Genomic DNA, 25,457 nt, shown 5'->3' on the forward strand with positions numbered 1-25,457 from the left:
CCCTAACCCATAGCCTAGCTAATGTTGGCCAGCTAGCTAACGTTAGCCAACTAGCTAGAATTCGTAACATATCATACGTTTTGAAAATTCATAACATATTGTACATTTTGCAGATTCGTCAGATATTATTTGAATTGTAATTCGAAACATATCATATGAAATGGGTGATGGACATCTACAAATGAATACATACCATACAAAATGTAACATATCATACCAAATGGAGTGTCTCAGATTTACCCGCAGAATAATACGAAATGCTCTTAGACCAGGTTGGTTCCAAAGGTCCGGACCATAATGACTGAATGCAGCCACACCAAATGTTTTAAAACGTTGCATCGTGCAGAACGCACCTGAGAACAGCAGAGTGGAGAAGAGTCAGGATGTTATAGGATGAACAGGTTGGCTGTCATGGTTCCGAAAGACAAAACTATGTTGAAAGGCTATGACATACTTCATGAACCAAAATAATATTATGAAAATATGAATGTGCATTTTGTTATAAAGCGGGTGATCGGCATCTTGAAGGGGAGGTTCCATATTCTTAATGGGCCACTTCCTCTTCAGTTTGTGAAGACTCCGCGGGACAAAATGGAAAACAGCGAGGTGGCCACAATTGATAAAACTGTACGTGTGTGCAGCTTTGATATTGTAATCTCCATTCTCATCGACACAACCTAATGAAACCATTCTGAAAATGTGGTATGGTATTTATTAAAGTATAGAAAAAAGTATAGAACTTGTTTGAAACACAGCTGGCAAACAAAGACCATAATCTACTTTCATGTAAACTTAATTTCATGATATATTTCAAGTAACTATTGATGCATTATAGCTGATTTACATTGAGGTTCTTTACTTAGGGTTTTTAAGGCACATACATAAACACTCCCCTACTACTTATTCAGACAGTGAAGCTAAAACTTTTTATTTTGGCAAATTGACTCTTTCATTAAATATATGTTATTGAATATAGCATGGTTTTTATGATTTTATGATACAAATATACATTACCAGTTGAAAATAGGTTGTTGAAATGAAAGTGAGGAGCCGTCAACAGTCAAACATGAAAAATCAAATCAATTTAGAGGAAAAGCTTGTCATAATGTCTCAAAATACCTTCTGTAACACATTTTTACATAGAAAGTGTTACTGGAAAACTATGCAATTATTAACTATTTGTTTCACCTGGTTTGAGACAACATTAAAGAGCGACTGAACACACTAATTCCACATTTCTCTGTTGCTCTTTAAGAAAAAACAGATTTCAGACTTGAAGGTGTGGTTCGATGTGGCAGTTAATAATGTTTGTCCCCCATGAGACACCATAGGAACGATGCCAGTATTATGAATCTAAGATAACTCAAGAAGTCCAACTTGGACGTTTTTGCAGAGGAGATTTTAGTTGCGTAATTTTACATATAGTTAAGATGTTTGGCGCTGTATTTCTCAAGTTAAACAAAATGCAAACAAAGTGAGATGGGCAGGTGTGTCTCAACAGCTGTGTGTTCTACGGTGGATTGGATAGAGCGCAATCACCACAGCTGTGTATCCGGTGTTAATGGGCAAGTGAGCATTGTTAAAATCAAAACCCAACCCTAAAGTAAGTTGTCAAACTTACTTACAAAACTCAGTTTTGGATGAGACTGAATTTATGAACACAATTATTCTATTTACAATTTTGACAATAGAATAAATGTTTCTGACTCATCGGTGCTACATAGGCCTTTTTATATCAGAAGATGTTTATTGCCTTCAGTTGCGCTTTAAACTTGTGTGTGGATCCCCAGGGTATGCAGGTGCCACGTATTGAGATACTGGACTCTCTCCTATGTGAGTTTTCTGATGTGACTTCATGCTGGAGCGCTGAGTGAAGCATTTCCCACACTGTTTACACTCGAAGGGCTTCTCCCCGCTGTGGACTACAGCATGTCTGATCAAGTTGCACTGCTGGGTGAAACTCCTGCCACACTGTTCGCAGGTGTACGGTTTCTCTCCGGTGTGACTCCGGAGGTGTACTTTGAGCTGGCAGAAACGCTGGAAGCTCTTCCCACAGAAGGTGCAGCTGAAACGCCTCTCGGTGGTGCCGCCTGATCTCCACTGAGTCCTCATTCTCTTCACCATGTTAAAACTACTGTGACTCAGGCTGTATCCAGAGAAGGTGGAGGTGGTGGCCATGTTTGACCCTGTCGTGCACTCACTCAATCTCACTGTTGCTTCTGAAGCCCTGTATTGATGCTGCCTTGGCTGTAGAGCTAAACTATTTCCAGCATTATTTGAGTTCAGCCTTTCGCTACTCTGTCCCTCTGGCATCTGTTGTCTAGTCTCATTAGCCAATGTCCTGACATGTCTTTTCCTGTGTGCTGCTGCACTGAACATGTTAGCATGTGGTTTTCCTATAGAAGAGTGAAGCGATGGCCCTACATCATCTGTCATAGTAGGAACAGATGGCAGCCCACTATGAGATGGGTAAATTGAGATATTCTGAGAGTACTCTTCTGCGGAATGAAAGGAGAAATCTGGGTGGACATCAGGGTCAGTGTCTCTGCCTGGATCCACAGAGGTCCACAGCTGCCCATCAGACTCATCCATGACAAACTGGTCAGGACCTGCCAGGGTCGTGGTCTGATCCAGCTCCTCCTCTTTCACCATCACTAGGTCTAGTGAGTCCTCATCTGGCCGGTGCTGCTCTGCGCTGAACACCTCTGTAGATGTGAGCTGGGGTGTGCCTGGTTCCTCTGGACGATCAGAATTGGGGTAATGTTCCACTGAGTCTCTGGGAGATATATTGGGTTGTGTGATGAAGTCCTCATCACAGTGCTGTTGCTCAAAGGATGGTGGTTTCCCAGGCTTGGAACCAGATTCTAAAGATTTGGGGATAAACATAAAATAAACGTAACAAAAGACCCTTAACAGTTGCAAAACATGACTGCTTTAGAACTGACTGTGTGTCCGTGCGCTACATATCCCAGAACATAAAACACCAATGTAGCAATTTGGAACGTGCATACCACCATACCCACACAGTCTTCCATAGACAGACAGAGCAGTGCCCCTTATGGTCACACCCACCCTCTCCAGTGATCCTGAGCTCTTCCTGAGGGTCAGTCTTCCACACATCCTCTGCTGTCTCCTCATCTTTGATCAGTATGGGTTCAGTCTCCACTCTCTGCTCCACATCTGTAGGCTGTAACAGGGGACTGAGGTTATTACTCTGGACACACCATTTCGAACGCTTTTCATACTCATAATTCACACAAAAGCAGTAAATTCTCCTGATATTCCAATAACAGAATTGATCCTAGAGGTCAGGGGCCTCATTTAAAACCGTGCGTACGTACAATATATACCCCAAAACATGTGTGGCCAGTTTTCACACAAAAGTTGGCATTTATAAAAACCTAACTTGGCCAGAGAATGTGCTCACCTTCCCGCAAAAGTTAGACCATGCCAATGCAGTTTCTATGTGGTTGAAGCATTGCATTGCAAGCAGGCAAGTAGCCTAGTATTTCTTGCAAACGCGGGTTAAGATGGTTATGTTTGTTCATAACAAATAACAGGTTAATAACAAGATACAATCGTTTGCCGTTAGTGAGAAGAGAACATCAATTTCGTTTATCTTCGTATTATAAAATAATTAGAAATAGGCATTTGCCTAGGCTATTATTTATTTAATTTCCATGATCATTGCAGATTAAATTCATCACCTTTTCTGTGATGGTTTCATACTCATCAGGTAGCCTACAGGCCTACAACAAGTTAGATACCATTCTCCGTCTCTCATTTAATTGGCCCACTTCACAGTAGTAAATAGATAAGCTATTTCAAGTATTTTGCTCTATGCCATCTGATCCAGAGCACAGTTTAACAATAGAACAAACGATTGTAGACTACTTCTGTACTGTCTGAAAAACTGTAATTCAACATTTCTCCAGTAGACAATATTTAATTTGTAAACATAATAGATATTTTCATAACCTTGCCAGAATAAATCCCTCACCTTTTCTGCCCATTTTGGGTTCATATTCATGAAGTATCCTAAAACAAATTACCACGGCATCTCTCATTTAATTGGGCCTATTGAATATACCACGGCTTTCAAACAATCAGTTTATAATGCTCGATCACACACGCACTGTTTCACGACGGGTCTGATGTATACCTGGAAATATCGTGTGCGCCAAGTTTATGAATTTATATATGTTTGTATATGCGCAGTCTTGTCAGTAATGGCACACGCAGATAGTGTTAAATGAATGCAACAGTTACGAGGCCCCTGGATTTCTGTAATTGTAAAATGTGATGTATCACACCTGGGGTTGAGAGTCCTCTTCAACAGCCAGCTCTTCGTCTCTCCACTGTGAGTTACTCTGCTTGTTCAAAACAATCTTGACTGGATATGAAGATCTCTCTGATGCCACGGGGTAAAAAACTGGAAAACAATTCTATTCAGTCAAATATTCACTCGTGTTTTTCTTCAGTTGCTCCATGATGCAATCAAATGACCATGAATAAGAACACATCTATATACCTTTTCTTCTGACTCGTCCTCGTGTCTTCTTCAACTCGCTCTCCATCATTTGCCACTTCCTTTTCAGTACATCAATATCTCGCTGGCTTTGGGTCATTTCCAAACGTATAACAGCACAGCTATCATCTACACGTTTGTTTATTTCTGCTACAGCTGCTTTAGCCAATACCTCCATAACGGATACCAACTGCGCCTGAAAATTGCAGCTGGCCATCTTGTCCAGCCCAGTATTCTCTGTTATTAAGTAAATATGTTACAATTATGTAACTAGCCAATGTGCAATAAATAATAAATTAATACAAAATTCTTACACTATGGCAAATGTTGATATTGGCCAAATTTGGCATATGTAAGAGATCGATTAAGGCCAAAAATGTTTCAAGTAAGAGATGGGTGCGTAATCACACTTCCGTTCAACTCGTGACGTAAATATTTATTACCGTAAATATGAGACTGCAACAACCCTTCAAAATTGGTAGAATTTAGCGCTGGCAAGGCAATTTCTTCTTTTTTTACGCTTTAGTCACACAGGCGCCATTTTGAAACGAAAACGAGGCTGAGGTGGGAAATACTACAGTCGTGGACAAAAGTTTTGAGAATGACACAAATATAAATGTTCACAAAGCCTGCTGCCTGAGTTTGTATGATGGCAATGTGCATATACTCCATAATGTTATGAAGAGTGATCAGATGAATTGCAAAGTCCCTCTTTGCCATGCATTTTACATTTACATTTTACATTTTAGTCATTTAGCAGACGCTCTTATCCAGAGTGACTTACAGTAGTGAATGCATACATTTCATTAAAAAAATTCTGTGCAGGCCCCCCGTGGGAATCGAACCCACAACCTTGGCGTTGCAAACACCATGCTCTACCAACTGAGCTACAGGGAAGCATGCAAATGAACTGAATCCCCAAAAAACATTTCCACTGCATTTCAGCCCCAAAAGGACCAGCTGACATCATGTCAGTGATTCTCTCGTTAATACAGGTTGAGTGTTGATGAGGACAAGGCTGGAAATCACTCTGTCATGCTGATTGAGTTCGAATAACAGACTGGAAGCTTCAAAAGGAGGGTGGTGCTTGGAATCATTGTTCTTCCTCTGTCAGTCATGGTTACCTGCAAGGAAACACGTGCCGTCATCATTGCTTTGCACAAAAAGGGCTTCACAGGCAAGGATATTGCTGCCAGTAAGATTGCACCTAAATCAACCATTAATTGGATCATCAAGAACTTCAAGGAGAGCGGTTCAATTGTTGTGAAGAAGGCTTCAGGGTGCCCAAGAAAGTCCAGCAAGAGCCAGGACCGTCTCCTAAAGTTGATTCAGCTGCGGAATCGGGGCACCACCAGTACAGAGCTTGCTCAGGAATGGCAGCAGGCAGGTGTGAGTGCATCTGCACGCACAGTGAGGCGAAGACTTTTGGAGGATGGCCTGGTGTCAAGAAGGGCAGCAAAGAAGCCACTTCTCTCCAGGAAAAACATCAGGGACAGACTGATATTCTGCAAAAGGTACAGGGACTGGACTGCTGAGGACTGGGGTAGAGTCATTTTCTCTGATGAATCCCCTTTCCGATTGTTTGGGGCATTACATCAGAATTTTACAAATTATTTTCTGAACAAGTAGCTCCCTTCCTATTTGAAGTCTTTTTAGAGAGTATTAAAAACAATGTTCTCCCTCCTACAATAAGTCAGGGGTTAATAACACTGATACCTAAGCCTAAAAAAGAAGTGCTGCTCGTCGATAACTGGCGTCCAATTTGTCTTCTTAATAATGACTAGAAGATATTAGCTTTATTACTTGCAAAAAGAATTAAAGAAGTCCTGGATGCAATCATTGATGAAACACAGTGGGGCTTTATGAGGAACATATTTCTAACGATGTCAGACTAGTATTAGACATACTTGACTACTCAGACCTAATAACCGAGGATAGCTTCATATTATTTTTAGATTTTTATAAAGCATTTGACACAGTAGAGCATCAGTTTCTCTTCCACTCCCTTGAGAGACTTGGCTTTGGGGATTTTTTCTGTAAGGCTATTAAGATTCTCTATACAAATGGTAACAGCTCTATCAAATTGAAATATGGCACCTCACCTAGATTTGAGTTAAAGAGAGGGATTAGGCAAGGTCGTCCTATCTCTCTGTACCTGTTTTTATTAATCACCCAACTTCTTTTAAATTCTTTAAATAATAGTCCTGTACAAGGTATTTCCATAGCTGGTAAAGAAATTATTATAAGCCAGCTGGCTGACAATACTACACTTATCCTGAAAGATGCTAACCAAATTCCCATATCGATCAATGTGATACAAACCTTTTCCAAAGCGTCTGGTCTATATCTTAACATTAATAAATGTGAACTCATGGCTGTCAAAACTTGTGTGACACCTTCATATTATGGTATTCCAGTGAAAGAAGAACTTACATATTTTGGCATAACCATTACAAAGGAGGCTTACTAAATGTTAACCCTCTTATTAAAAACACCCAGAAGAAACTAAATAAATGGCTACAGAGGGACTTATCTTTAAAAGGAAGAGACCTTCAGCCTTGGTTATTAGGAATCTCCAGACTAACATATGACGCTCTATCTTTATATCTCGACAGTAAAATAAGCAAGGAGATAGACCAGATGCTTTTCAACTTTCTGTGGAGAAACCATACCCATTACATTAGGAAAACTGTTGTAATGAACACTTATGAGAATGGTGGGCTGAATTTTCTGGACTTTACTACCTTAAATAATACTTTTAAGATCAATTGGATAAAACAATTCCTAAGAAGAATTTTATTCCTCATCATGTCTTCTCTACTTTTGGTGGATTTAACTTCATGTTGGTTTGCAATTATAATATTGACAAAGTTCCAGTGAAACGTTCTGCTTTTCTTCGGCAGGTTATTTTGTCATGGTCCTTAATTTATAAGCATAATTTTTCTCCACACAGATATTATATATGGAATAATTGGGATATATATGTTATAAAAATACTTCTTTGTTTTTAGAATATTGGTTCCCGAAATAATATCCTATTGGTGAGCCAACTGGTAAATAATATCCTATTGGTGAGCCAACTGGTAAATAATATCCTATTGGTGAGCCAACTGGTAAATAATATCCTATTGGTGAGCCAACTGGTAAATAATATCCTATTGGTGAGCCAACTGGTAAATAATATCCTATTGGTGAGCCAACTGGTAAATAATATCCTATTGGTGAGCCAACTGGTAAATAATATCCTATTGGTGAGCCAACTGGTAAATAATATCCTATTGGTGAGCCAACTGGTAAATGCAGAGGGTCTTTTACTCAGTTATAAGGAATTCTTATCACTTTACAAGGTCCCTGTAACACCTAAAGATTTTGCAATTGTTTTAGATGCCATTCCCTCAGGTGTTGCTTTATTATTATTTTGGTGAGTTTCATATTTATTAAACATGTGGAACTCTAAGTACGCTGCGCCTTGGTCTACTCCTTTTGACGAGCGTGACAGAAGATCCCACCACCAAAGGACCAAGCAGCGTGCCCAGGAGGAGCAGGGATCCTGGGCTAGGGAGAAGAGAGAGTGGAGGACGTCCTGGACCTGGGAGGAGGTAATGGCAGGGGACAAGACCCTGCCATGGAAGCAGGTGGAGACGGCGCAAGTGGAACGGCGATGCTATGAGGAGCTAGCCCAACAACGGAAGCCCGAGAGGCAGCGCCCCAAACATTTTTTTGGGGGGCACACGGGGAAATTGGCGAAGTCAGGGTTGAGACCTGAGCCAACTCCCCGTGGGGAGCGAGTGACCGAGCAAGCACCGTGTTATGCGGTGATGCGCACTGTGTCGCCAGTGCGCACTCACAGCCCGCTGCGCTCGGTGCAAGCTCCTCACTGTTGTCATGCTAGAGTTGGCCGTCAGCCAGGAAGAAGTGTGCCGGCTCAGCGTTCCTGGTCTCCAGTGCGTCTCTTCGGCCCAGGTTATCCTGCGCCAGCTCTACGCACGGTACCCCCCGTTCACCAGCACAGCCCAGTTCGTCCTGTGCTAGTGCTCCGCCCTTGCTGGGCTAAAATAACCATCCAGCCAGGACGGGGTGTGCCAGCCCTAAGCTCCAGACCTCCAGTGCGCCTCCACGGCCCAGTATACCCTGTGCCTGCTTTGCGCACCCAGTCTCCTGTGCGTCTCCTCAGTCTGGTGAGACCGGTTCCAGCTCTACGTAGGAAGCCTCCAGTGATGATCTGTGGTCCGAAGCCTCTAGTGATGATCCATGGCACGAAGCCTCTAGTGATGATCCATGGCCCGGAGCCTGTAGGGATGATCCATGGCACGAAGCCTCTAGTGATGATCCATGGCCCGGAGCCTGTAGGGATGATCCATGGCACGAAGCCTCTAGTGATAATCCATGGCCCGGAGCCTGTAGGGATCTTGTTTTTGTGTAGCTGCCTGTGAGCAGCCCAGAACGTTACGTTTCGTTTTCTTCTGTATTGTTTTTGGTGAGTTTCATATTTATTAAACATGTGGAACTCTAGGTACGCTGCGCCTTGGTCTACTCCTTTTGACGAGCGTGACACTTACACTATTGTGGAGAGATATACTGCTTGGATTCTTTACCTACGATGGAAGTAAGCTGAAATATTTGTATGTAATTCATTTCATTATTCTTTTGGCCAAATTTCATATTCACAAATGTAAATTTACAAACAAAAAAACACATTTTCTTACCTTACCTTACATAAATAAAAAAACTTGCTAGCTAATTTGTCCTATTTAGCTAGCTTGCTGTTGCTTGCTAATTTGTACTGGGATATAAACAGTGAGTTGGTATTTTACCTGAAATGCACAAGGTCCTCTACTCCGCCAATTAATCCACACATAAAACTGTCAACCGAATCGTTTCTAGTCATCTCTCTTCCTTCCAGTCTTTTTCTTCTCTTGACTTTATATTGCGATTGGCAACTTTCATAAATTAGGTGCATTACCACCACTGACCTCGATCGTCTTTCAGTCACCCACGTGGGTATAACCAATAAGGAGATGGCACGTGGGTACCTGCTTCTATAAACCAATGTGGAGATGGGAGAGGCAGGACTTGCAGCGCGATCTGCGTCAGAAATAGAACTGATTTCTATTTTAGCCCTTGGCAACGCAGATGCTCGTTGGCGCGCGCGAGCAGTATGGGTGCAATAATTGAATAACATAGATTTCAAAATTTATTTTGCAGCGCATGTGATGCAAGCTGTGTGGTCAGTCTGTTAGGTGGTGTCGTGCAGATGGAATGATCAAGCAGGGAAGCAGTGGATTAAAGGGGTGATAACAGGAGTGCCTGTGAGTATTAGCATTCAGTAGGTAAGGGACAATTTCAGAGGAGGCGTTCTAGTAAATGTTCATAGATTGCAAGCAACAAGGGGTGAAGTTAGGGCAGATAGCCCGTATATTCTGTTACACTTCAAGGACCAGGTACTTCCAAATAAAGTAACCATTGGGTATATGAGTTATTATGTGAGGGCATATGTACCGAAGCCTTTAAGATGTTATAAATGCCAGAGGTTTGGGCATGTGGCAACAGCATGTAAAGAGAAAAAGAGATGTGCCAGGTGTGGAGGGGAGCATGAGTATGGGAAATGTGGGGATGGTGTAAAACCAAAGAGTTGCAGCTGTGGGGGTGCTCATAATGTGGCATATAGTGGTTGTGAGGCTATGAAGCTGGCAGTGGAGGTGCAACAAGTGTGAGTGGAGAGAAGAGTGTCTTATGCTGAGGCAGTGAGGGTGGTCTAGGTCCAGAGAGATACAGGTTCAAGAGAGAGATGGGTAGGAGCATCTAGATCGGGGATTACGGGGCAGGTGGGTGGCGATATGGTATACATAGATAAGAAAAAGTTGGTGACGTTCATAGCAGGAGTTATCACTCGCACTGCTGAAGTAAAGTCTAAAAGATTAAGCTACTAGTGGAAGCTGCTGGGAGACATCTGAGTATGACAGGGTTGACATGGGAAGAGGTTCAAGATGACCTCAATCAGCCGAGGGTGGAGTCATGTATTACTGGATCTTAGTTATGGTGGTAGTACTACAATGGAATGCTCGAAGCCTGTTGGCTAATGGGCAGGAGTTCAAGAAGTTCATGGTGGATATGCCAGCTAAACCTGATGTGATTTGTGTGCAGGAAACATGGCTCAAACCGAATGTGGAGTTTATAATACAGGGATACGTAGTGGTTCATAGGGACAGAGGTGTGTGTGTGGGGGGGACTTCCCTACAGGATGCTAGGCAAAGGTATTGAACAGGAATATGTGGAGGTATGGTTGAGAGGAGGGATGATAGTGGTAGTGAACTACTATAATCTGTGCCAGGTATTGGACCTAGAAGAGTTGGAGAGGGTGAAGGGCCAGAATAGAAGTAAGGAGTGAACATTACCCCATAGTATGCACAGTAGGCCAAAGGGAGGAGGTGTCAGTGGATGGAGTAGCAGGTGGGTTTTGAAAGGGCAAAGTTGGATCAGTTTCAGGAGTTAAGTGAGTGGGTGATGACTTGGGTGGATTTGAGAGGGGAAGTGGATAGTATGAATAACTGGGTGAGAGCAGCTTTAGTGAGAGCAGCAACTGAAGCGAGAGAGAGAACGAGAGAGGAGCATCCTGGAGTGCTGGATAGGAGGGTGGATGTAAATGATGCATTGAATATGTTGGTCAATTTCTTCAACAGATGATCAGGTCTATATAATTATCAAACATAAACTCAGCAAAAAAATAAACGTCTTCTCACTGTCAACTGCGTTTATTTTCAGCAAACGTGTAAATATTTGTATGAACATAACAAGATTCAACAACTGAGACATAAACTGAACAAGTTCCACAGACATGTGACTAAAAGAAATTAAATAATGTGTCCCTAAACAAAGAGGGGGTCAAAATCAAAAGTAACAGTCAGTATCTGGTGTGGCCACCAGCTGCATTAAGTACTGCAGTGCATCTCCTCCTCATGGACTGCACCAGATTTGAATTTTATGAATTATCTTTGAAAGACAGGGTCCGGAAAAAGGGACGTTTCTTTTTTTGCTGAGTTTACATTAGTAATGGAAAGGAAACACAGACTCTTTGTTTAAGTATTAAAATTCTCCTTTAGTAATACAATTGTCAGTAGAAGTTGGTACAGAGTACAGTATATGATAGCTCTCCCCAGGTTCTGCAAGGTGTCTAAGACATCCTGTAACTCATATAGCCTCTCCCAGTCCTCCTTGCGTAAGTTTCCCTGGCAACAACATTTTAATAAATCTAACCTCCCCCTGACAGCAGCAACCATCTTGTCAGCAATTAAAAGCTCAGAAGTGGGTTTGACCGAAACTTGACCTTTAATCACAAGTATAGGGTCATAACAAGGTGAATGAGTCCAAGCATCTTCTGATGAAAACAGCCACCTGTCAGGCCTGCGGCAGCCTTATGTTCTCAGAAAACCAGTCGTATTCTCAGAATGTCAGATAGCCAGGTGGGGCCCAGACAGGAGGAGTATGAACGTAGGCAGTTTCCGCTTTCTGATGGTGTCTGAAGGGCACAACACTCAAAACAGATGTTAACACACACACACACAGAGGTCTCCTAAAGAGGAGACCTTACAGTTTATCATAACACAATTTATTAACCCTTTAAAAGGTATGAGGCATTGGTTTAACCCCTTCATTCCCCCCTTTGAGGCCACAAGGCCTCAACAAAAGCAATGTAGCTCAAGCATAGTGATTATAAGAATCATCCATAAAAGGTGCATTAGATTGCAAGCAATCCTCAGGAGATTGAGGATAGCAATAAGGGTCTGGGTGTACTCTAATCTATTATGATGGTTGTGACATCTTCTGGCAGTGCAATAGGTGTTGATTGTGTCTTGGCATCATTCCATATTTCTCCAAGTTCTTGATACATTCTACCTGGTGGTGGAGAAGAATCATCGCCTTGGTCTGACATGGGAACAGGTCCCTGCGTCTACATACTCAGAAGGGTTAAGCCTCTCCTGAAGACAGCCTTCCTGGTAACTTCCGACTGCCCTCCTTGGCTTGGGACTTTGTCTCTCTCAGAGTCTAGAGGACAAACACCTGGAGCCAGTAGCTCATTCAGGAGTAATGGATAGATTCCTTCAAATTTATCTCCACAGTAGGGAGGGGGTGGAGCATATGGTGGAGCGCTGCATTCTAGAGGAAACTTCTGTTTTTATTTTTCCGATATTTTACCAGGTAAGTTGACTGAGAACACGTTCTCATTTACAGCAATATTTTTACATTACATTTTAGTCATTTAGCAGAAGCTCTTATCCAGAGCGACTTACAGTAGTGAATGCATACATTTCATTTCATGCATTTTTTTTGTACTGGCCCCCCGTGGGAATCGAACCCACAACCCTGGTGTTGCACACACCATGCTTTACCAACTGATCCACAGGGAAGACTGGGGAATAGTTACAGGGGGAGGAGGGGGATGAATGAGCCAATTGTAAACTGGGGATTATTAGGTGACCGTGATGGTTTGAGGGGCCAGATTGGGAATTTAGCCAGGACACCAGGGTTAACACCCCTACTCTTACAATAAGTGCCATGGGCTCTTTAATGACCTCAGAGAGGTCAGGACACCCGTTTAACATCCCATCCGAAAGACGGCACCCTACACAGGGCAGTGTCCCCAATCACTGCCCTGGGGCATTGGGATATTTTTTAGACCAGAGGAAAGAGTGCCTACTACTGGCCCTCCAACACCACTTCCAGCAGCATCTGGTCTCCCATCCAGGGACTGACCAGGACCAACCCTGCTTAGCTTCAGAAGCAAGCCAGCAGTGGTGTAGGCAGAAGTTGGTCAGAGTACAGTATATGATAGTTTAGTCCAACGGTAGCAATCCCTGTAAATCCACCATGGCTACTCCCACCTCCAGCAGTAGATCTAGAAGTATTGGAGAGACTAAGGAAAGATAGGGAGGGTGTTGATCCATCTGATTTGTTTAAGAGACGTCTGGATACTGTGTATCAGAATTGTGTGGCCATTTACACTGATGGTTCAAAAGATCCAAGGACAGGACGTACTGGGTCAGCATTTGTAGTGCAGGAATGTGGGGTGAGAGTCAGGAAACGTATTACAGATCATCTGACTGTATGGCAGAGATGATGGCCATACTGTTGGCCTTGCAGTGGGTGGAGGAAGTTAAGCCAGAAAGAGTAGTTATTTGCTCTGATTCATGTGCAGTGCTAAGGAGTCGCCAGTCCTTTATATCACGTAGCAGACAATACCTGCTTTATGAGGTGCTACAAACTCATGGCAGGAGTAAACAAATGTGTATACAGATAATATGTACATGGGTCCCAGCTCATGTGGGAGTGGAGGGGAACAAGGCAGTTGATGTACTGGCTAAACAAGCACTAAGTAGTGGGGATGTTGTGGTAGTTTCAATGAGCAAGGCAGAGGCAAAAAGCATGATATGGACAGTGATGGTGGAGAAATGGCAGGAGCAGTGGAAGAGATAATAAGGGCAGGCATTTATTTCTAGTACAGAGGAAAGTTGGGGAGGGGAGAATGGCAGGAAGGGACAGAAGAGAGGAGGCTATATTTACAAGATTAAGGGTGGGACACAGCCTGTTGAATAAAACCTTACATGTGATAGGAAAGCATCCAACAGGAAAATGTGAGCATTGCCAAGAAACAGAGACCGTGGAGCATGTATTGATACAGTGTGGACATTATTGGAGGGAAAGAGAGAGGATGAGATCTAGTATGAGGGAGAAGGGGATACAGGAAATTAGTCTAAAGAGTATATTGAGTATAACGTCATTAGATATAGTCTCAAATATTTTATATTTTTTAAGAGCAACGAGGCTGGCAGGTAGGATTTAGTTTCTCCCTGTCTCTGGACCACACTCCAGTACAGTAGGTGGCGGTAATGCACCATAACGTTGGATGCCAACCGCCGATAAACCCCACCGAATAAGAAAATAATAATGTTGGTAAATATTTAGCCGAACTACAACGAGAGCGGATACAAATTCATTGCTTTAACTAATTATAACAAATGTTAAGAAAATGTTGAGCAATGTAATAAAGTAATGACTTTTCAAATAAGTTACCTTACACGTTATGTTGGCTGACAATTTGTTAGCTACGCTGTCCTTACGAACCACATAGCATATCATTACAGCAGTATGTACTGGTATATTAGCTAGCTACCTAACGTTAGTAGTTATACCTCAAACTTGCCAGTATGTTAACTATAGGCTATCTAACGACCCAACGTTTATTGACTTGACTATTCTCGTCATTCTTAGCTTAGCTAAATGGTATAGTCGTGCGTTCTCAATGGACATTCGGGTGCTTTCATAAATTAGCTCTGGCTATCTACTCCGATTTCAGGGCACTCTAGTCTGAGTGTACCAGAGCACAGAATAATGAATTTACGAGCACTCAACACCCGTTGAATATGGTCAGTGTCAGTAAACATCGGCAAAAAAAGCATAATTAAACTGTTGCCAGCAGGACAATTACAGTCACCAACGCTGTGGATAACATGAAAACAGCCTAACCAGCTCTGCTAGGGCTAGTAAAATGGTCAGAGTGGTCTCAGTTGTGAATGGAAGTAGCTAGCAAGCTAACCAACGTTAGCTTGGGTGCTTGACTGCCGTTGTAAGGTCAGAACGCTCAAATCAACCCTACTTCTCGGCCTGAGCGTTCAAATCAAATGTTATTGCTCACATACACATGGTTAGCAGATGTTAATGCGAGTGTAGCGAAATGCTTGAGCTTATAGTTCGGACAGTGCAGTAATATCAAATAAGTAATCTAAAAATTCCACAACAATTACCTAATACAAACATCTAAAAGGGATGGAATAAGAATATGTACAGTTAAAGTCGGAAGTTTACATACACTTAGGTTGGAGTCATTAAAACGTGTTTTTCAACCACTCCACAAATTTCTTGTTAACAAACTATAGTTTTGGCATGTCGGTTAGGACATCTACTTTGCATGACACAAGTAATTTTTCCACCAATTGTTTACAGACAGATTATTTAATTTATATTTCACTGTATCACAATTCTAGTGGGTCAGTTTAACCATTCATACAAATTCATTGTTTATATATGATCAAATATTGCTATCTCCATTCTCATCCACACAACCTAATGAAACCATACTGAAAATGTGTTATGGTATTTATTAAAGGATAGAAAAGGGAAATAACTTGTTTGGCACACAGCTGGGGAACAAAAGGACAAACCAGTTTCATGTGAACTTAAAATGAAACTTAATTTATATATTTCAAGTAACTATTGCACACTACATGCATTATAGCTGATTTACATTGAGGTCCTTCTCTTAGGTTTTTAAAGGCATGTACATACAGTTGAAGTCGGAAGTTGACATACACTTAGGTTGGAGTCATTAAAACTCGTTTTTCAACCACTCCATACATTTCTTGTTAACAAACTATAGTTTTGGCAAGTCGGTTAGGACATCTACTTTGTGCATGACAAGTCATTTTTCCAAAAATTGTTAACAGACAGATTATTTCACTTATAATTCACTGTTTCACAATTCCAGTGGGTCAGAAGTTTACATACACAAACTTGACTGTGCCTTCAAACAGCTTGGAAAATTCCAGAAAATGGCTTTAGAAGCTTCTGATAGGCTAGACATCACGAGTCAATTGTTGGTGTACCTGTGGATGTATTTCAAAGCCTACCTTCAAACTCAGTAACTCTTTTCTTGACATCATGGGAAAATCAAAAGAAAGAAAGAAAATTTGGAGACCTCCACAAGTCAGGTTCATCCGTGGGAGCAATTTCCAAACGCCAGAAGGTACCACGTTCATCTGTATAAACAATAGTACGCAAGTATAAACACCATGGGACCACGCAGCCATCATACCGCTCAGGAAGGAGACGTTCTGTCTCCTAGAGATGAACGTACTTTGGTGGGAAAAGTGCAAATCAATCCCAGAACAACAGCAAAGGAACTTGTGAAGATGCTGGAGGAAACAGGTACAAAAGTATCTATATCGACAGTAAAACGAGTCCTATATCGACATTACCTGAAAGGCCGCTCAGCAAGGAAGAAGCCACTACTCCAAAACCGCCATAAAAAAGCCAGACTACGGTTTGCAACTGCACATGGGGACAAAGATCGTACTTTCTGGATCAATGTCCTCTGGTCTGATGAAACAAAAATATAACTGTTTGGCCATAATGACCATCGCTATGTTTGGAGGAAAAAGGGGAGACTTGCAAGTCGAAGAACACCATCCCAACCGTGAAGCATGCAGGTGGCAGCATTATGTTGTGGGGTGCTTTGCTGCAGGAGGGACTGGTGATTACCTTGTACATCGTGAACGTAACCCTCGATCCAGTTACTGTAACCTTTCAGTTGGACTGCCCTGAGCAGTCTGTCGTTTTCATCTGCCCATTTATCAATATAAGTTGATGTATGAGAGCATAAGTTGTTCTGGACGACTCACGCTCTCCGTAGCCGATATAAGACCTTCAAACAGGGCAACATTCACAAGGTCGCAGGGCCAGACGGATTACCAAGATGTGTACTCCGAGCATGCGCTGACCAACTGGCAAGTGTCTTCACTGATATTTTCAACCTGTCCCTGACCGAGTCTGTAATACCAACATGTTTCAAGCAGACCACCATAGTCCCTGTGCCTAAGAACACCAAGGTAACCTGCCTAAATAACTACCGACCCATAGCACTCACGTCTGTAGCCATGAAGTGCTTTGAAAGGCTGGTCATGGCTCACATCAACACCATTATCCCAGAAACCCTAGACTCACTCCAATTTGCATACCGCCCCTACACATCCACAGATGATGCAATCTCTATTGCATTCCACACTGCCCTTTCCCACCTGGACAAAAGGAACTCCTATGTGAGAATGCTGTTCATTGACTACAGCTCAATAATGCAGCACCATAATGCCCACAAAGCTCATCACTAAGCTAAGGACTCTGGGACAAAACACCTCCCTCTGCAACTGGATCCTGGACTTCCTGATGGGCCGCCCCCAGGTGGTAAGGGTAGGTAACAACACATCTGCCACACTGATCCTCAACACAGGGGCCCTTCAGGGGTGCGTGCTTAGTCCCCTCCTGTACTCCATGTTCACCCATGACTGCATGGCCAGGCACGACTCCAACACTATCAATTTTGCCACGACAACAACACAACAGGCCTGATCACCGACAACGAAGAGACCTGGCAGTGAGGTGCCAGGATAACAAACTCTCCCTCAATGTGATCAAGACAAAGGAGATGATTGTGGACTACAGAAAAAGGAGGACCGAACACGCCCCCATTATCATCGACTGGGCTGTAGTGGAGCAAGTTGAGAGCGCCTATTGACATGACAACGCCTATTCCCCCTCAGGAGGCTGAAAAGATTTGGCATGGGTCCTCAGATCCTCAAATAATTCTACAGCTGCACCATCGAGAGCATCCTGACTGGTTGCATCACGACCTGGTATGCCAACTGCTCGGCCTCCGATTGCAAGGCACTACAGAGGGTAGTGCGTACGGCCCAGTACATCACTGGGGCCAAGCTTCTTGCCATCCAGGACCTCTATACCAGGCGGTGTCAGAGGAAGGCCCAAAGAATTACCAAAGACTGCAGCCACCCTAGTCATAGACTGTTCTCTCTGCTACCGCACAGCAAGTGGTACCAGAGCGCCAAGTCTAGGTCAAAAAGGCTTCTTAACAGCTTCTATGACCAAGCCATAAGACTCTTGAACAGTTAATCAAATGGCTACCCGTACTATTTGCATTGTCCCCACCCCCATTTTTACGCTGCTGCTACTCTCTGTTTATTATCCATGCATAGTCACTTTACTTCTACCTACATGTACATATTACCTCAATTACCTCGACTAACCGGTCACCCCGCACATTTACTCTGTACCGGAACCCTCTGTATATAGCCTCGCTACAGTTATTTTATTGTTGCTTCTTAATTTCTTTTTTTAACTGCTTTGTTGGTTAAGGGCTTGTAAGTATGCATTTGTTGTATTTGGCACGTGACAAATAAAATTCGATTTGAACAGTTTTAAACTAGTCCACGCCATTGTTTTGACTAGCAACTTCCGGTGGTTTCCCAAGTCAGCCTGCGTGACTAAAGCGTATTCTAGCCCAACCGGTCGCAAGACAGCGGTATCACAGATTGAACGATGAGAGATATTTCACTAGATGTATAAATGTGAATCATCCGGTTGCCGTTTCCACTCACTACCAAATATGGTAGGGAGAGGAAGCCAACTGGCGTGCAATGGGAGAAGATAGAACGAGAAAATTTGCCAACATTCTAAATAATTTTCCAATCGATTAAACATTTGATCTCAATACAGTTTTTTGTTCACAAAAATAGAACGTTATCAACAGAGTGGACTAAGTTTTGTAGACTTTACCTTTTGCAAACGTTGTAAAAAAATCGTGCTGTTTAGGAGCGCACAAGCGTATTGAGTTAATGCACATGCGCACTTCAGAGTAGGTGTTCCCTAACGTTCCCTTTTTAGGATAAAATTGGAATAGAGCTAAGCACTGGCAAAATCCTAGAGTAAATCCTGTCTGTCTGCTTTCCAACAGACACAGGAGACAAGTTCACCTTTCAGCCTAAAACACAAGACCAAATATACACCGGAGTTGCTTACGAAGACGACATTGAATGTTCCTGAGTGGCCTAGTTACAATTTCGACTGAAATTGGCTTGAAAATCTACGATCAATGATCAACAACCAACTCGACAACCTTGAAGAATTTTTTAAAGAATAATCTGCACATATTGTACAGCTCTTAGGGACTTACCCAGAAAGACTCACAGCTGTAATCGTTGCCAAAGGTGACTCAGGTGTGTGAATACTTATGTAAATGAGATATTTCTGTATTTAATTTTCCATAAATTAACTAACATTTCAAAAAACATGTTTTCACTTTGTCATCATGGGGTAAAGAGAGTGAGAAATAGCAATTTAATCAATTTTGAATTCAGACTAACACAAAATATGTAAGTCAAGGGGTATGAATACTGTCTGAGTCACTGTATATGCATTTAAATGCACAATGGTAAAATACAAAACACTTTCTTCAACCATTCATAACTCAGGTTATATATGATATTGTCATTTCCATTCTCCACACAACCTAATGAAACCATTCTGAAACGGTGGTATGGTATTTACTAAAGGAAAATAGATAACTTGTATGACACACAGCTGGGGAACAAGGTCGATAAACCAGGTTCATGTAAACTTAATTTCATTATACACTCACAGGCCAGTTTAAAGGTACACCACCGCATTCACAAAAAATGGATCGCTCCTAAAGACAGTGGCTTGTTATATAAAGCAGGCAGACAGGAGGCATTCAGTTAATTTATTCTTAACTGACTTGCCTAGTTAAATAAAGGTAAAATAAAAGTTACTGTTTGATTGAATGTTAGAATGGCCAAAACGAGTGACCGAAGCGACTTTGAGCGTGGTATGATCATCTGTGCCAGGCGCGCTGGATCCACTATCTCAGAAACAACAGCCCAACTGACATGCCTAGTTTAAAAAATATATATATATATTTCACCTTTATTTAACCAGGTAGGCAAGTTGAGAATAAGTTCTCATTTACAATTGCGACCTGGCCAAGATAAAGCAGATTGACACATACAACAACACAGAGTTACACATGGAGTAAAACAAACATACAGTCAATAATATAGTAGAAAAATAAGTCTATATACAAAGTGAGCAAATGAGGTGAGTGAAGGGAGGTAAAGGCAAAAAAGGTCATGGTTGCGAAGTAAATACAATATAGCAAGTAAAACACTGGAATGGTAGATTTTCAGTGGAACAAAGTGCAAAGTAGAAATAGAAATAATGGGGTGCAAAGGAGCAAAATAAATACAGTAGGGGAAGAGGTAGTTGTTTGGGATAAATTATAGATGGGCTATGTACAGGTGCAGTAATCTGTGAGCTGCTCTGACAGCTGGTGCTTAAAGCTAGTGAGGGAGATAAGTGTTTCCAGTTTTAGAGATTTTTGTAGTTCGTTCCAGTCATTGGCAGCAGAGAACTGGAAGGAGAGGCGGCCAAAGGAGGAATTGGCTTTGGGGGTGACCAGAGAGATATACCTGCTGGAGCGCGTGCTACAGGTGGGTGCTGCTATGGTGACCAGCGAGCTGAGATAAGGGGGAACTTTGCCTAGCAGGGTCTTGTAGATGACCTGTAGCCAGTGGGATTGGCAACGAGTATGAAGCGAGGGCCAGCCAACGAGAGCGTACAGGTCACGGTGGTGGGAAGTATATGGGGCTTTGGTGACAAAACAGATGGCACTGTGATAGACTGCATCCAATTTATTCAGTAGGGTATTGGAGGCCATTTTGTAAATTACATCGCCGAAGTCAAGGATCGGTAGGATGGTCAGTTTTACGAGGGTATGTTTAGCAACATGAGTGAAAGATGCGTAGAGGTGGATCAGAGAATCACCAGCAGCAAGAGCATCATCATTGATGTATACAGAGAAAAGAGTCGGCCCAAGAATTGAACCCTGTGGCACCCCCATAGAGACTGCCAGAGGCCCGGACAACAGGCCCTCCAATTTGACACACTGAACTCTATCAGAGAAGTAGTTGGTGAACCAGGCGAGGCAATCATTTGAGAAACCAAGGCTGTTGAGTCTGCCGATGAGGATGTGGTGATTGACAGAGTCGAAAGCCTTGGCCAGGTCAATGAATACGGCTGCACAGTATTGTTTCTTATCGATGGCGGTTAAGATATCGTTTAGGACCTTGAGCGTGGCTGAGGTGCACCCATGACCAGTTCTGAAACCAGATTGCATAGCAGAGAAGGTGCGGTGGGATTCGAAATGGTTGGTAATCTGTTTGTTGGCTTGGCTTTCGAAGACTTTAGAGAGGCAGGGTAGGATAGATATAGGTCTGTAGCAGTTTGGGTCAGGAGTGTCCCCCCCTTTGAAGAGGGGGATGACCGCAGCTGCTTTCCAATCTTTGGGAATCTCAGACAACACAAAAGAGAGGTTGAACAGGCTAGTAATAGGGGTTGCAACAATTTCGGCAGATAATTTTAGAAAGAAAGGGCCCAGATTGTCTAGCCCGGCTGATTTGTAGGGGTCCAGATTTTGCAGCTCTTTCAGAACATCAGCTGACTGGATTTGGGAGAAGGAGAAATGGTGAAGGCCTGGGTGAGTTGCTGTGGGGGGTGCAGTGCTGTTGACCGGGGTAGGGGTAGCAGGTGGAAAGCATGGCCAGCCGTAGAAAAATGGTTATTGAAATTCTCAATTATAGTGGATTTATCAGTGGTGACAGAGTTTCCTATCCTCAGTGCAGTGGGCAGCTGGGAGGAGGTGCTCTTATTCTCCAAGGACTTTACAGTGTCCCATAACTTTTTTGAGTTTGTGTTGCAGGAAGCAAATTTCTGCTTGAAAAAGCTAGCCTTGGCTTTTCTAACTGCCTGTGTATATTGGTTTCTAACTTCCCTGAAAAGTTGCATATCATGGGGGCTGTTCGATGTTAATGCAGAACGCCACAGGATGTTTTTGTGTTGGTTAAGGGCAGTTAGGTCTGGAGAGAACCAAGGGCTATATCTGTTCCTGGTTCTAAATTTCTTGAATGGGGCATGCTTATTTAAGATGGTGAGGAAGGCATTATTTTTTTAAATAACCAGGCATTCTCTACTGAAGGGAAGAGGTCAATATCCTTCCAGGATACCCGGGCCAGGTCGATTAGAAAGGCCTGCTCGCTGAAGTGTTTCTGGGAGCGTTTGACAGTGATGAGTGGAGGTTGTTTGACCGCTGACCCATTACGGATGCAGGCAGTGATCGCTGAGATCTTGGTTGAAAACAGCAGAGGTGTATTTAGAGGGCAAGTTTGTTAGGATGATATCTATGAGGGTGCCCGTGTTTACGGCTTTGGGGTGGTACCTGGTAGGTACATTGATAATTTGTGTGAGATTGAGGGCATCAAGCTTAGATTGTAGGATGGCTGGGGTGTTAAGCATGTTCCAGTTTAGGTCACCTAGCAGCACGGGCTATGAAGATAGATGGTTAGTTAAATAAAAAAGCTTGTCAATTTCTAAAAACCTCCGTATTGTATTTTTCACATAGAAAGTGTTACATAAAAACTATGCACTTATGAACTATATGTTCCATCTGGTATGAGACAACAAACTTGTGTGTGGATCCCCTGGGTATGCGGGTATCGTGTACTGAGACACTGGACTCTCTCCGATGTGAGTTTTCTGATGTGACTTCATACCAGAATGCTGGGGGAAGCATTTCCCGCACTTGTAGGGTTTCTCCCCACTGTGGATCATGTCTGACCAGGTTGCACAGCTTGGTGAAACTCCTGCCAAACTGTTCGCATGGGTTAACAGTTTCTCTCCGGTGTGACTCCGGAGGTGTTCTTTGAGCTGGCAGAAGGTGCAGCTGAAACGCCTCTCGGTGGTGCCACCTGATCTCCACTGAGTCCTCATTCTCTTCACCATGTTAAAACTACTGTGACTCAGGCTGTATCCAGAGAAGGTGGAGGTGGTGGCCATGTTTGACCCTGTCACACACTCACTCAATCTCACTGTTGCTTCTGAAGCCCTGTATTGATGCTACCTTGGCTGTAGAGCTAAACTATTTCCTTTATTATTTGAGTTTAGCCTCTCACTGCTCTGTCCCTCTGGCATCTGTTGTCTAGTCTCATCAGCCAATGTCCTGACATGTATTTTCATGTGTTTTGCAGCACTGAACATGTTAGCATGTGGTTTCCATATAGAAGAGTGAAGCGATGGCCCTACTTCATCTGTCATAGTAGAAACAGATGGCAGCCCACTATGAGATGGGAAAATTGAGATATTCTGAGAGTACTCTTCTGCGGAATGAAAGGAGAAATCTGGGTGGCCATCAGGGTCAGTGTCTCTGCCTGGATCCACAGAGGTCCACAGCTGCCCATCAGACTCATCCATAACAAACTGGTCAGGACCTGCCAGGGTCGTGGTCTGATCCAGCTCCTCCTCTTTCACCATCACTAGGTCTAGGAAGTCCTCGTCCTCATCTGGCTGGTGCTGCTCTGAACACCTTTGTAGATGCGAGCTGGGGTGTGCCTGGTTCCTCTGGACGATCAGAATTGGGGTAATGTTTTACTGAGTGTTCAGGAGATATGTTGGGTTGTGTGATGAAGTCCTCATCACAGTGCTGTTGCTCAAAGGATGGTGGTTTCCCAGGCTTGAAACCAGATTCTAAAGATTTGGGTATAAACATTAAGAAACATTACAAAAGACCCTTAACAGTTGCAAAACATGACTGCTTTAGAACTGACACCACACCCACACAGTCTTCCATAGACAGACAGAGCAGTGCCCCTTATGGTCACACCCACCCTCTCCAGTGATCCTGAGCTCTTCCTGAAAATCAGTCTTCCACACATCCTCTGTCTCCTCATCTTTGATCAGTATGGGTTCAGTCTCCACTCTCTGCTCCACATCTGTAGGCTGTAACAGGGACTGAGGTTATTACTCTGGACACACACCATATATGCATTTATATTACCTTTATTCAACCAGGAAAATCCCATTGAGACACAGTCTATTTTGCAAGGGAGACCTGGCCAAGAAGGCAGCAGCAATCAATACATTACAACACTTAAAACATACAATACAATCCAGCCTACAGGAAACATTTACACTCCTCCTGAACAGAGTTTTGTACTAGAGTTTTAAAGTAATTGAGAGGCACTAGACTACTACATCTAGTTGAAGCATACTTTGTAGAAAATGTCATGCCTCTGGTGCACAATAAAGAAGGCAGTCTTGCCTAACTCAGTAACAGCCCTGGGGACTTTAAGCGGAAACCACCTAGTAGACCGGGTCTGGTAACTGCTAGCGATGAAGAAAAGCAGGTTACAGAGATAAAGAGGGAGTTTACCCAGAAGGGGTATATGAACATATATCTAACACTTTTCATACTCATGAATCACACAAAAGCAAAAACATTCTACTGATAATCCAATATCAGAATTGATCCAAGAGGCCAGCCAGGTCTCTGTAATTGTAAAAGGTGATGTATCACACCTGGGGTTGAGAGTCCTCCTCAACAGCCAGCTCTTCGTCTCTGCACTGTGAGGTACTCCTCTGCTTGTTCAAAACAATCTTGACTGGATATGAAGATCTCTCTGATGCCATGAGGTAAAAAAAGGGAAAATAATTGTGTTCAGTCAAATATTAGGGCTATTCACACATTTGCTTTTTGCATATACAATCAATTTAACATAAATAACACAACTACCTTGTCTCCTGACTCGTCCTCGTGTCTTCTTCAGCTCGCTCTCCATCATTTGACACTTCCTTTTCAGTACATCAATATCTCGCTGACTTTGGACCATTTCCAAAAGTATAACAGCACAGCTATCATCTACACGATTGTTTATTTCTGTTAGAGCTGCTTTATTTAGCCAATACCTCCAGAATGGATACCAACTGCGCCTGAAAATTGCTGCTGGACATAATGTCCAGCCCAAATTACAGATTTGTATTCTCTGTGTGAAGTGAATAGTTGACAATTTCCAAGCTAATGTGCAATAAACAATCCGTAGCAGTTGATAAAAGGCAACTATGTGACCGTGTTCGAGAGCATCAAAACAGTGATGTATCATGGGTAAATTGTGACTGACTGATATACAAATAATATTGAGTAGTTATTTATGTTGCAATGTTTTTTGTAGATCAGTCAGTCTCCACACGCTAGTAATGGCATCTTTATGTGGGCAGAATACGAATGGAGGTTTTTTGGGGGGGATAAATGCCAAAAATAAGGTATATGGTAGACACAGGCGTATAAGATCTTATGTTTTGTTCTATAAAATATTCTTAATCAGCTAACGTCACTATGTGAATGTATGTAATTTTAAAAAAGCACATAAAGGCTTTATAATTCATAAATGGCATGTTAACTGAC

The 25,457-nt window shown here is 42.7% G+C and overlaps 1 protein-coding gene, 1 long non-coding RNA gene and 1 other non-coding gene across 4 annotated transcripts; 1 reads left to right on the forward strand and 2 right to left on the reverse strand.

The window, feature by feature from the left end:
• Positions 1-694: 694 nt before the first annotated feature.
• On the reverse strand, positions 695-24,709 carry LOC106569387 (oocyte zinc finger protein XlCOF8.4). 2 transcript variants are annotated; one of them, XM_014140713.2, is made up of 4 exons: positions 4,532-4,968; positions 4,314-4,432; positions 3,073-3,187; positions 695-2,864 (listed from the first exon to the last, which is right to left on the reverse strand). In XM_014140713.2, exons 1-4 carry the CDS (start codon positions 4,743-4,745, stop codon positions 1,756-1,758), a joined length of 1,557 nt encoding a protein of 518 aa, XP_013996188.2. In that variant the 5' UTR covers positions 4,746-4,968; the 3' UTR covers positions 695-1,755. The 2 variants fall into 2 exon arrangements, with proteins under 2 accessions (XP_013996188.2, XP_045550207.1); XM_045694251.1 differs by lacking the exons at positions 4,314-4,432; positions 4,532-4,968 and adding an exon at positions 24,575-24,709.
• trnaa-ugc (transfer RNA alanine (anticodon UGC)) lies at positions 5,353-5,427 on the reverse strand. Its single transcript has one exon. It is a non-coding gene; the product is annotated as a tRNA-Ala (tRNA).
• LOC123726688 (uncharacterized) lies at positions 19,080-24,792 on the forward strand. Its single transcript, XR_006758805.1, has 2 exons — positions 19,080-19,365; positions 23,248-24,792. It is a non-coding gene; the product is annotated as an uncharacterized lncRNA (long non-coding RNA).
• The last annotated feature ends 665 nt before the right edge of the window (positions 24,793-25,457 follow it).

This window comes from Salmo salar, chromosome ssa14 (assembly GCF_905237065.1).
Source record: "Salmo salar chromosome ssa14, Ssal_v3.1, whole genome shotgun sequence".
NCBI lineage: Eukaryota > Metazoa > Chordata > Actinopteri > Salmoniformes > Salmonidae > Salmo > Salmo salar.

Coding starts and splice junctions, on each gene's coding strand:
- LOC106569387 (XM_014140713.2), bottom strand. CDS start 4,745: ATGGCCAGCTGCAATTTTCAGGCGCAGTTGGTATCCGTTATGGAGGTA. Junction 3,188..4,313: donor AAGAGGACTCTCAACCCCAG/GTGTGATACATC, acceptor CCCCTGTTACAG/CCTACAGATGTGGAGCAGAG. Junction 2,865..3,072: donor GCTCAGGATCACTGGAGAGG/GTGGGTGTGACC, acceptor CCAAATCTTTAG/AATCTGGTTCCAAGCCTGGG.